General features: G+C 41.7%; 2 protein-coding genes across 2 annotated transcripts in view; one reads left to right on the top strand and one right to left on the bottom strand.

Annotated features, from left to right (window-relative positions):
* card11 (caspase recruitment domain family, member 11) overlaps positions 1-4,190 on the bottom strand; it is a 53,812-nt gene extending 49,622 nt beyond the window's left edge. Inside the window, exon 1 of the mRNA XM_083649067.1 lies at positions 4,070-4,190. The gene's annotated coding sequence lies outside the window, so the exon portion shown is untranslated. The remainder of the gene's footprint in view (positions 1-4,069) is intronic.
* Positions 4,191-4,592: 402 nt separating this feature from the next.
* On the top strand, positions 4,593-12,421 carry LOC310788529 (AP-5 complex subunit zeta-1-like; the record flags this gene model as incomplete). The annotated part of the gene is made up of 6 exons (XM_083650067.1): positions 4,593-4,677; positions 5,217-5,354; positions 7,761-7,944; positions 11,814-11,964; positions 12,124-12,236; positions 12,416-12,421. Exons 1-6 carry the CDS (start codon positions 4,637-4,639, stop codon positions 12,419-12,421), a joined length of 633 nt encoding a protein of 210 aa, XP_083506193.1. The 5' UTR covers positions 4,593-4,636.
* Between the last annotated feature and the right edge of the window lie 79 nt (positions 12,422-12,500).

The following is a 12,500-nucleotide window of genomic DNA, read 5'->3' as shown; positions in this document are numbered from 1 at the left end:
AGAGTGAACAGTGCTGTGTGTAGCAGCAGAGTGAACAGTGCTGTGTGCAGCAGCAGCAGAGTGAACAGTGCTGTGTGTAGCAGCAGAGTGAACAGTGCTGTGTGCAGCAGCAGAGTGAACAGTGCTGTGTGCAGCAGCAGAGTGAACAGTGTTGTGTGTAGCAGCAGAGTGAACAGACACTGCACTACCATGAAATTAAAACCTTCAAAAGAAATCCAACTGGTTCTGCTATGGATAGCCTATACACAACTGTTTGTGATAGACAGAAACCACAATGTCAAACAGGAATAGACTTGCAAAATATTCGATATGAGCCCACCTTCAATACTATACTAACCAAGCACATAGCTTTAAGAACACCCCCCCCCCCCACACACACACACACACACACCACCACCACCACCACCACCACCAGCAGCAGCAGAAAAGGATGGATCCACACACCAAAGGAGCTCCCATTTGATTGGCTCCCACCACCACCACCCATATCCCCCTAGTCACTCCTCCTACCCACCCACCCCCCCCAAATCCCGACTCTCTACCACCGTCCTATCCTATGTCCCCTTTCCGCACTATAACTCACTACACTTCCATGAGTGAGAGGTTAGTGAGTGAGTCCTGACTTTTTCTATCTTGTGACCCCGGTGGGGTCTGCTGGCCAGTGTCGTGGGGGGAAAAAACTGTACACATGGGAAATGTTTTGCTTCTCATGGTGTAGAACTGAACACATCTGATCTCCATCCCCACACACACTTATTTTATTAGAAGCAAGACAAATGGACAACTCGGACAAACAATATGTAATATTTATATCTGCTGGCCAGTGATATGAAACCATGCCTTCATGGAGTCCAGCCAGAGGCCAACTGGCCTGACGTTCCCTCTTAGTCCTATTCTATTCTATTCTATTCTATTCTATTCTATTCTATTCTATTCGGTTCGATTCCATTCCATTCCATTCGATTCTATTCGATTCTATTCTATTCTATTCGATTCAGGAGTTCAACTGTGTTCAACTGTGTTAATAATGCTTATGTTTGGCAGGGTCTAATCAAATCAAATCTTTGGATAATGATAATAATAATAATAATAATAATAATAATAATAATAATAATAATAATAATAATAATAATAATAATAATAATAATAATACCTCCTTCCTAGATGTTTTACCTTCATGTTACACAATTCAAACAATGAGTGGGGAAAAGAGGCAGAGGCAGCTGACCCTATAGCACTTCTATGCCCAGGCTTTGCCGGACTGGGATTGGCTAGCCGGCTGGCAGATGGGCAGATATGATTGGTTCAGGTGTACAGACCATCATAAAGGCTCCATTGTCCAGCAGAATAGCTGAAGCCTATAGGAATCTGATATCAGGGCTCTGTCCACGGAAGAGAGGAACGAGAGACAGAGGTGCAGAGAGGTGAGAGGGTGAGAGGGGGTGAGAGGGAGGGAGGGCCGTGAGAGAGAGAGAGAGAGAGAGAGAGAGAGAGAGATCCAACTGCTCTAAAGGCAGCTATGTGCAGTTTGCACACAATATGAATGATTTTAAAAAGGAAGAAGAAATGCAGCTACTCTTGGACGCGATACAGAAGAACCATCTTTACTAGTATAGAAAAACAAATGGGTTTTAGCAGAAATCACCAAACACAGATGATTTTTCTATCAGCTTCCAAGAGTTCATGCACATTGGTTGGAAGGCAAGGTAGCAATAGTTTAATCTTTTTATTTATTTATTTATTTGTTTGTTTGTTTGTTTGTTAGTTTATTTATTTATTTTTCTCTTCTTCTTTCTTCTTTTTGTTGTTGTAAGAGATTTATATTTTAATGTTATTATATTGTAAGGAAGGGGCAGGGCTAGATTAGCTTTTGCTTCCTTCTGCCCCTTCTCGAAACTCCTTGTTTGTTTTTTGATGAAGACTGTGTGACTTCATTGTTTATGGTTATATGTTGTCTTTATTGTCATGTTACGGTATATGTTTGACTTCATTGTTTATGGTTATATGTTGTCTTTATTGTCATTTTACGGTATATGTTTGACTTCATTGTTTATGGTTATATGTTGTCTTTATTGTCATTTTACGGTATATGTTTGACTTCATTGTTTATGGTTATATGTTGTCTTTATTGTCATTTTACGGTATATGTTTGACTTCATTGTTTATGGTTATATGTTGTCTTTATTGTCATTTTACGGTATATGTTTGACTTCATTGTTTATGGTTATATGTTGTCTTTATTGTCATGTTACGGTATATGTTTGACTTCATTGTTTATGGTTATATGTTGTCTTTGTTGTCATGTTACGGTATATGTTTGACTTCATTGTTTATGTTGTCTTTATTGTCATGTTACGGTATATGTTTGACTTCATTGTTTATGGTTATATGTTGTCTTTGTCATTTTACTGTATATGTGTGATTTGTTCGAGAAGATCCCAATCAAATCAAATCTTTCTTCTGCATAATATTTGTAAAGCGAAAGGCTTCATGGAGGAGTTTTCCTCAAATCTCTTTATTCACAGAGAGGAGCATGAGATATTCTGACTACACCACAATAGAGAAGTAACATTTAAAAAGACACCATTCGTGCCACATTGACCACAGATCAATGAATAGTAGGCCTAATAATAACAATGACTAAGCCTAAGCAGAATAACGATTGTGTTCAATGTCTGCAGATGTTGAGGCTGATGTGCATTCAATTTGAATGCCATTGTGTTATCATGTTATTACAGTAGCCTACCATCACATCAGAAGTAGGCCTGCATGCATCTCTCTCTCTCTCTCTCTCTCTCTCTCTCTCTCTGTCTCTCTCTCTCTCTCTCTCTCTCTCTATCTGTTTATTTCTGCAAGAAACAATTGTGTCCTTTTGAGTCTTTGGAAAGAAAGGAGAAAAACATTGACCTTGAAGAATCCTTCTTACAAGTGATCTCTCTGCATTTGTCCTTCTCTCTCACTGGATCCCATTGTCTGATAATTGGCGTCCAGAACATTTTGATAATGCCAGATAACGACCCGATGATAGAGGTCAGTCAGGCTATTGGATTACTCCAAGCGTCTAATTCTCAATTTACCATGATGCCACAGGAATGCCAAAGGCGCTGGCACAACTTCATAAACTCATCTGCTCATGCTGTTAGAATAAACAGCAGCTGACACCAATTATCAAACAAGTGTGTAGTAGACAGCGAGGATGCAGTGGAGGAAAGTCACCTTAAACTCAGTTTTTCATTTGTTGGATAGTTGTGTGCAGTTTGTGCACTTGTATGGGCAGGCATTAGGCTAAATGTTAGGTAGACCTAGATAAATCCATAGGCTATCTATGTCTGTCTGCCTGTCTGTCTGTCTGTCTGTCTGTCTGTCTGTCTGTCTGTCTGTCTGTCTGTCTGTCTGTCTGTCTGTCTGTCTCCCTCTTGTAACCAACACTCGAATTGACCGACCCCCCCCCCCCAGCCCGCGCATTTCTCTAGTTATTAGAGACCCCCACAAAACTCACATTATAACCCAGATTACATGCACCCATTCCTCCAGATTTTGCTTTGTAGCTAGATGCTTAGGGGGAATGTAGTTGAGTAAAAGTAGGCTACAGTAGCCTACATTTTATTTGGAAAATGTATTGGAGTAAAAGTGAAAGTTGACAGAAATAAAATAAAAATAAAATAAGGCTACAAGTAGGCTATAGGCTAGATACTCCGAAAAATACTTGACTGTAGGATAATTTGTTGCATACCACTGCAAACTGGAGCCTATGCAAGGAATAAATAAAATAAATTGGTTTTCTGGAAATAAAATTAATTTGCATTTGAATTAGCCTAATGACAATCACCGACCAGGTCATAGGTAACGCCATAGTAGGCTATTAAACGGACTATTTTCCCGACGGCAAACATTGTGATTGCGACTGAATATCTGTAGGCTATCCGGTGAGGTGAGGAGATAAAGCGGCGAGGTGATCTTCTCATTTTTTCCACTCAGCTCGGCGCACGTTTAAATGTCAATTCTTCACAGTGCAGTCTAGATCAGCTCCCTAAGCGCAGATACGCAATTACTAGGTTAGTTTGCCTACCTGAGATGCGGCGGGTTTGAAGAGTCGGGGGGGGGGGAAAGCCTGTGATAGCCTGTTTGCTGCTTGGTTTTGCTGCCTTTTTTATAATCCAAAGAAGCAGGCTGTTGAACTTCGAAACTCGTTGAACTTGTGATCAAGTTGTCTCCATGATCCAACAGAGAAATAACGTTCATGCAGAAGTTGCACGCCCCGACCTCACACAGTGTGAGTGAGAGAGTGACAGTCAGAGAGAGAGCGAGAGGGAGGGAGGGAGAGAGAGAGAGAGAGAGAGAGAGAGAGAGAGAGAGAGAGAGAGAGAGAGAGAGAGAGAGAGAGAGAGAGAGAGAGAGAGAGAGAGAGGAGGCGGACGGTGTGAGGGTGAATGGAAATAACAAGTGCATTGCAGTGGGGTGTGCCCATGGCACTGACTGACTGTTGCGTGTGCCGAGAGACAGAGGAGGAGCGCAGAACACTGCCTTTAGGAACCTCCCGTAATAAAAGCGGAACTAAAGTAACGGTCACGTGATTTATGTCCGGACCTCTTTAGCTGGCGCACTGTTTACTTTCTGTTGGTGGCTTTTCTCCAAAATGTATTCTCACGGTTCGGAGAGTTTGATTAAACAAGCGAGGTAAGAAACCATAAGCGGAAAGCTTCTGTCTTGTGTTACTCGTGTCCTGTTTCCCTCCCCAGCTGACATGACTGGCTAACGTTTCTTCTGCGGCGCTAAGTTAGCTAGCCTGCTGGACCAGGCAATTCAAGAAACTAGCGTTAAATAGCTACATTGTCAATGTGCAGTTTGTGTGTTAATCAAAGCTGTTTGCTGGTGTCCATCCAACGCTTTACAGGATAAAAAATAATCCGTTTTTACCGTTAAAAAGACAACAGAACAGGGCACAAGATCTCTGTTGAAAGCTGTTATGGTGCTTTATTGTGATGGTCAACATTATTTCCTCGTGCCTTTTTGAAGATACAATGGCGTTCATCTGCCTCTATGTTATTACCTCTTTGTTACCATTTGCAGCCGTTATCATGTTATGTAAACAGTGCTAGCTAGGTAAGTACACGTGTGTGTGTGTGTGTGTGTGTGTGTGTGTGTGTGTGTGTGTGTGTGTGTGTGTGTGTGTGTGTGTGTGTGTGTGTGTGTGTGTGTGTGTGTGTGTGTTTCAGAGAGATCCAGGAGTCCGAGCTGCAGAGGTTTTACAGCAGATTAGCCAAGCTGCTCCAGGGGAGGGAGTTTGGCCACGAGACCATCGACTCCCTGCAGAGGCTGCACCTCATCCTGTCTGCCACCAAGTACACCAGGACGTAAGACATGGGAAATGGCCCAGCCAGTCTGCGTTCAGAGTCTGTTAAATCTGCTCATTTCACATCTGTTCACACCATACGCCGAAACAACGCTCAACCTACGCTCAACCTACGCTCAACCTACGCTCAACCCACAAGTTTCATTTAGGCGTCCCTGTTAACAAACAAAGCCATTCACACCACCCACGCGCGTGTAACGCTGAAGCCACGCTCGCGCCTTGCTCAAGCGATCGTTCAGGATTCTGTCCTATTTTCCAAGCGTGACACGTGAAGCTTGACGCTGGGTTCACACCGACGACCCAAGCCTTGCCTATGCCTTGCCTTTACCCACGCTTTTTAATAGGCGTCCGTTTTAGTCAACGAGGCTGTGTACACCGGCCGCCTGAGCGTGAACCCTGCGTGTACCCACGCCTTGCCTGTGCCTTGCCGATTTTATCGAATAGGCATGAGTTCTATTTTGAAGCCGACAAGGCGCGTGCAGGCAGACTTCTTCTGTCAAGCCATGAAAGAAAAACGCACAATATCCGTCGGAAATGGCAAAATCAACTGAATTTCAAAATAAAATTGAGTTACTACAACATGTTGAGCAGAGAGACAGAGAGATTGACGGGTGGCTATCACGTGGGGCTTTCTCCCCGTCGGCAAACAAATCTTCATGAGAGAGAATAGCGACCGAAGAAGCAAGATGGACAATGTTGTTGTGCCACATATTCTTGCAAGATCACCTCTCTAAAATGTCCGACTATAGTCAGACCTGGTTATACATATCCAGCATCAATAGAACATTAAATATATCCGATTTATTTTACCTAGAGGCTACCCATGACAATTCTGGACAACACTTGAAAAAATACAGTCGGGAGAGAGGAGAGGCGCTTGTGACTCGGCTCCAGGTTCGGTGTGCAAAAGGCGTGCGGTGTGATCGCAAAAGCGTGTAACAGGTTCACGCCCAGCTCGGCGTAGGCGTGGGTTGAGGCAAGGCAAGGCGTAGGTTGTCTGTGTGAACGAAGCGTAAAGCTGCCAGGCATGAAGTCAATGGGAGTTGTGGGCGCGTTCAAGGCGTACCGAGGAGGCGCTGAGAGGAAAAGAGAAGGCTTCTTGTGTGAACGGTTAGGCGTCAGTTCAGCTTGTGCCTGCCTCAAGCTTCAGCTCTACTTACGTTCGGTGTCCAGTGTGAACAAGGGCTTAGATTTGTTAATTCATAGCTTCCTATCCCACTTCCATCTGTTGCTTTATCCATTTCTTTTCTCTTTCTACGTATTTCTGTACTTGCACTCCTTCCTTCCTCCTTCACTCTTAATAGCAACGATCTTATGGCTTCACTAATCCAGTCTTCAGCTGTCTCAGTATCTGAACTCTATGCCATCTAGAGCTGCAACCATTAATGGTTTAGTTGTCATTCAACTAGTAATTTAATCTCCAACTATTTTGATAATCGATTAAACGGTTTGAGTATTTTTTTTAAAGGAAAAAGTCAAAATTCTCTGATTCCAGCTTCTCAAATGTGGAATATTTTCTGGTTTCTTTACTCCTCCATACAGTAAACTGAATATCTTTGCGTTGTGGACAAAACAAGACATTTGTAGACGTCATCTTGGGCTTTGGGAAATACTGATCAGCATTTTTCACAATTTGCTGACATTTTATAGACCAAACAACTAATCGATTCATCAAGAACATAATTGACAGATTAATTGACAATGAAAATTATTGTTATTCACATCAGACTTCACAATTATTCTAGAGGTAGTTCTCAAAACACAGCACACTGTCTTTACCAACTGTACTTCTCTTATTTTGTATGCATTTTTACTTTTAGTAGACTTGGCTCTGAACATTTTGACATTTAATATAAGCCAGATCAAGCAAAACCATTGCAGAACAGGACTTGGTGACAAATGTTTAAATAGTGGTTTGTATTGAGGTAAATAAATACATTATGTAAATCCAAGGTTTTCAAAGGGGCTCCAAACCGTTTCATGGGAGGCTCAGTGAATGGAAGTTAACATACTTTTATTTATTTATTCGTTATTACAAGTTATCAAAAGGAGATCATATATAATTTAATAATAATCAAATATAATGATTTGGTTAAAGAGATACAGTAGTTTGGGGGAATTTTAGTTTTCTCAGGGTCAGCAACAAATACATGTCTTCAGACCAACCTGTTCCAGGTATTTGGTGTAGTCTGAAATATGTCAACAGTAATATCAGGCTATCTTGGGTCAATGCTTGAGCTCTGATGGGATCAAAATAACATAATCATGATTGGGGGAGGGGGGATTTGTCCAAGCTTTGTCCGAGGGGAGGCCCACAGTCTCAGACTTTGAAAACCCCCGATGTAGATCATTCCTGTCTATTTCTGCTATTTAATATGTAGCATGCATGTGTCTTCTATAACCCCAGGCTGCCTTCAGAGCTTCAGAAGAGGCTGCTATCCCTCCTCCTGTCTTCTTCTGTGGAGCAGCTGCAGGTGCTGAGCTCATCGGTGCTCAGGGAGACGCTGCCCCCCTCTGGGCAGGAGCTGAACTACAACCAGGACAGCAGCAGCCCACTGAACAGCTATGCTTCTGCCTTACTGCTGTCACAGGTATACAGGAGCACACAGTCACGTTATTAGGCCTCATTTACCACTATATCAATACAGGGCTGCACGTTAACTTGTTTGCACATAGGCTAGCACTGGTGCTACAGAGGTTGATAGCACATAGGCTAGCACTGGTGCTACAGAGGTTGATAGCACATAGGCTAGCACTGGTGCTACAGAGGTTGATATCACTTAGGCTAGCACTGGTGCTACAGAGCTTGATAACACAGGCCATACAATTGTAGCACATGTATAAAATGTATGTTACCATCTCTAACAACAACCACAAGTAGTGCAGTTCATCACTTAAACAGGTCTGTGACTGGCAAAGGACATTATTGCTGCATACAGGGCACACAAAATCCCAACCTTAACAAGAAATGTGTTTCAAAACAGTATAGAAAAAGTGGGACGTCACTTCCTGCTTCAACACTGTAGCAGAGATTTTCATCCGCTATTTATTTTCCCATAGACATTTAGTAAAATACTTATAAAAATAGTTTTACTTGTTCAAACCAAACGGTTTAGAAACAGGAGAGATCGCATAACATTAATGCGGGTGTAAAGAAAAAAAAATGTCAATTTTTGTTTTGGTACGAGTGAAATGTTATATGGTCTCTCCCGATTCTAAATATAGCTGAACGTTTGGTTTGACCAAGTAAAACTATTTTTATAAGCATTTAGCACATAGAAATGTCTATGGGAAAATCTCTGGTACAGTGCTGAAGCAGGAAGTGACGTTCACTTTGCCTCTCTATTCACCTTATGTTCCAACACAGGGGTCAGCCAGTTACTTCCTATTGTGTTTACACTTCCTGTGACAGTACAGTACTAGTGACCAGAGCTGCGTTCCAATACCCATACTTGTACTTCTTTCTTGTAGTATGTACTGCCGCTGCCCTCACAAAGTATGGATTGTAGTGTGTAGCATGCATGCAAAATGCATACTATTGGGCAGAGTTGGGGTCCGTTACTCAAAAAAGTAATATATTACACATTACACATTACTTTCAAAAAAAGTAATGCCTTACTTTACTTGATTACTCCCTGGAGAAAGTAATTTGTTACACTACTCGTTACATTACTTTTGCGTTACTCCGTAACATCGCCTGAGATGCATTGTCACGTAATTTGCCAGTTAACAATACAACATTAATCCTTATATTAGCACAAATCTCTATTGTAATAAGGTAGGTTGCAAAACTTTTCCTGTCTGATGGTGGCTGTCCGTTCCCTGCCATCTGTATTTTGCTCAATATGTTTCTGAAAAATGACGATTTCATTCTACTGTTGAAACTGGCAACATTTCCTCTACCATGTAGGAGGAGGCAACAAGCCTGTCCATCTCTGATTTTGATGTTACCTGGTGAAAAGAAAGCTTTTGCTGCTTGCTTGGGGTGGAGGCAGGCGACTCAGCTTGGGTCTGCAACCAGCTTTGTGTTAGCATGTTTCCACTGCAGATGCTTTGAGAGGTTTATGTCGTAGGCTACCGTAGCTAGCTGCTTCTGTCCAGGGCGTTTGCAGTTTCACATTCTTGTCCTTCCGCGCAACAAAAACTTGTTGTAGAAGACGGCGCTTTTTGGCAGATTGCTGGCAGACTATTACGGAACATACGCACTGCGCCCACTTCCCTAGAACACGTTGTATTTACAAGGGGTATTTACAGACCCCATCACTGTATGTGGGTTTCTCTTATGGTTTACGTTTACATTTAATTTAATTTAATTTTGTCCAATATTCAGATATTCCAGAATTGCATGTTGTGTTAAAATACATATTATTTAATTCTAACACTCTTTAGCCTGATTTAATTGTAAAACAGAGTGTAAAAAGTTATGCAAAGCCTTCTGGGAAATTTTAACCCGTGGAAGAGGAAAGTGGGCGGAGTTCCCAGCATGCCCTGGGGGTACTGTGTTTTTGTGTCAATTGTTTGTTTGTCAATGTGTTTTGGAGGTTAAAATGATTTATTGTTCTATATGCATGATGTTAGTTATCTGATAAACTATGTGTCGACTAATAGTGCTGTTCTGCATGCTAATACAAAGTTGAAATGTTGGCACCATGAGTGATTCTGCTGTGCAGTTAAATGACCCGTCTGATGGGACACAGGATCTGCTATTAAAACGGAGATTTTTTCTCTATGCTTATCTTGCTAGTACGCATGTAACGAGGTAAGCGTTTTCATTAGTAACTGTAATGTGATTACTGCACTTAGGTACAGTAGTGCCTTACACTACTCGTTACCGACAAAAGTAATGTGATTACAGTAACGCGTTACTTTGTTACTTTGTTACTTTGTAACGCGTTACCCCCAACTCTGCTATTGGGACACACTACATCTGTCGTCACGTGAGCTTCCTGAACTCCGACCTCTTGCTCACTTCCGCCGACGTCCGCAGCGCCACATTTGAGTTTTTTTTTTTTTTTTTTTTTTTCAATAAACAAAGTTTGGCAATAACAAACAGTACATTATACAAAAAATTCAGACTAAGCATTTACAAAATTGGAACAGACAATCAAATAAACAAATTGCTGTTATATTGTAATGTATGTTGTTGTTTCTAATAAACTGATGTGATAATACTTACATGCAGTCTCATTCTTAACAGTATAATAACGTGCATATTTCTGTCAGTGTTTTTATCATAATTATTGACGTGTTCACGGCGTCATGGAGGTGGGCGTGGATTATACACGCAGCTCAGTCAGTGCGACGTAATTCCAGTAGGTGGCGGTAATGCACAAAAAGTTGTTTACCAACCGCCATAAAACATTAGAAGAAGAAGAACTTCCGCTGCGCAAAGGATTGTGGGGAAGTTTGGCTGGCGCAGCATGCATCGATGCATACTCCGAAATAGGAGCTGATGTAGTACAACATCCTGGTACTCTTGGCATACTGCATCTGACATACTATGTATTGGGTAGAAAGTCAGGTTGCAAGCACACTCGAAAATATTTAAAAACTCACTGGGTGCAGGGCAAGCACAAGATATGAACAAGAGAAAAGCCAGCACTCCAAATGTCTTTTTGTTGATTTATTTCCTCATGTACCTGGGCAGCAGCAACGAACGTTTCAGTCAAAGACCTTCCTCAGCGTTGTCAAGAGTGCTGGCTTTTCTCTTGTTCATACTATGTATTGGGACATACTAATTCTTTTTTTGCCTACTAAATAGTATGGAAGTATGGGTATTGGAACGGGGCCCAGGTAAAACAGACAGTGTTTTGAACAGGAAGTCATAACACAACTGGGTCAAGTAGGCGGGGCTACATAAGGTGAATAGCACGTATGCTACTGCATTTATAGCACAGACAGATGTTTTTCATTGCTGTGTACAGCCCTGCCATACATGAAAAAGATTATAGAAGGCTGAAATGAAGGGCAAAAAGGTATTCATAGATTTCTGTTGATGTCACACAACTGTTGCGGCGCCATCTTGAGGACCAATTTGAAACGCCAAGATTTGCTGCACATTTGGAAATGAGAGTGGAACACTAGTGTCAAACAAATGTTGATATCTCAAAAACTAATGATCACATTGCTTATATTTTGACATTCTGGGTGAGAGCATGTAGCTGAAGGATTTGATGTCAAATATATTTATGTTTAAAGTGGTGTGAACATCACATTTTTAAAATGTGTGAATTTAGTCAAAAGTACTGCCTGTAAAGTAAGCGAGAATGAATTTTGACATCAGGCACTGAGACTGTATCCATAAGCTCCCATTATAAAGGCTGAGAAAAGTATAAAACTTGAGTTGGTGAGTTTTTAAGATGATTTTATTCACTTTTTCCTTTAGTTTTGTTGCTCTTTTTTTCTTTCTCTCTCTCTCCTTTTCTTTCTCTCTCTCGCTCTCTCTATCTCTCCCCTACAGACAGGTTCCACAAGTGATCTTTCGTCCTTCTGCGCTCAGCTCCTTCGCAGCCTGGACAGCCGATCATCCGAGGGACCTGCTAACTCGCTCACACACACCCTGCCGGTCCTCAACACCGTCCTCACACACAGCCCAGAGTGCCTCACTGAAGGTAACACACACACACACACACACACACACACACACACACACACACACACAGTTGGGTTCAGTCAAGGAGAGTTAAAGTACATGCGGTTTGTTTTTTTAAACTGTGCATATAAAGGAAGAGTTACTATCTCGTTCTTTCTCAACATTTGACTGGCTGCAGATCACGTGAACCTCATGAGTAAGAAGCTTGTTGATTGGCTGCGTTATGCCAGCATCCAGCAGGGAGGCGGGACATCCTCGGGAGGATTCTTCACAGGGCCCAGGTTACGTCAGGTCAGCAACATGTATTTATGTTCAGTCTGTGAAACATTTTACATGTTTTTATTGGCTTCTTATTGTCACGTGAATTTGTTATGGACATTTGTAAAAAAACAAAAAAAACAATAATAAAATATATAAATGCTCAAAGTCAGACTTTGCTGCTTTTAAATATTGTCTTCCATCTTTTTAAGGGATAGTGAAACAAATGGTTTTGAATGTGTTTGTTTGCACCTGTCTGTTTGCTGTTTCAGCCGGTGCCCATAGCAGAGCTGGATG

The sequence above is a fragment of the Poromitra crassiceps genome, assembly GCF_964638095.1.
Source record: "Poromitra crassiceps genome assembly, chromosome: 13".
NCBI lineage: Eukaryota > Metazoa > Chordata > Actinopteri > Beryciformes > Melamphaidae > Poromitra > Poromitra crassiceps.
This window is presented reverse-complemented; position numbering and strand designations above follow the sequence as displayed.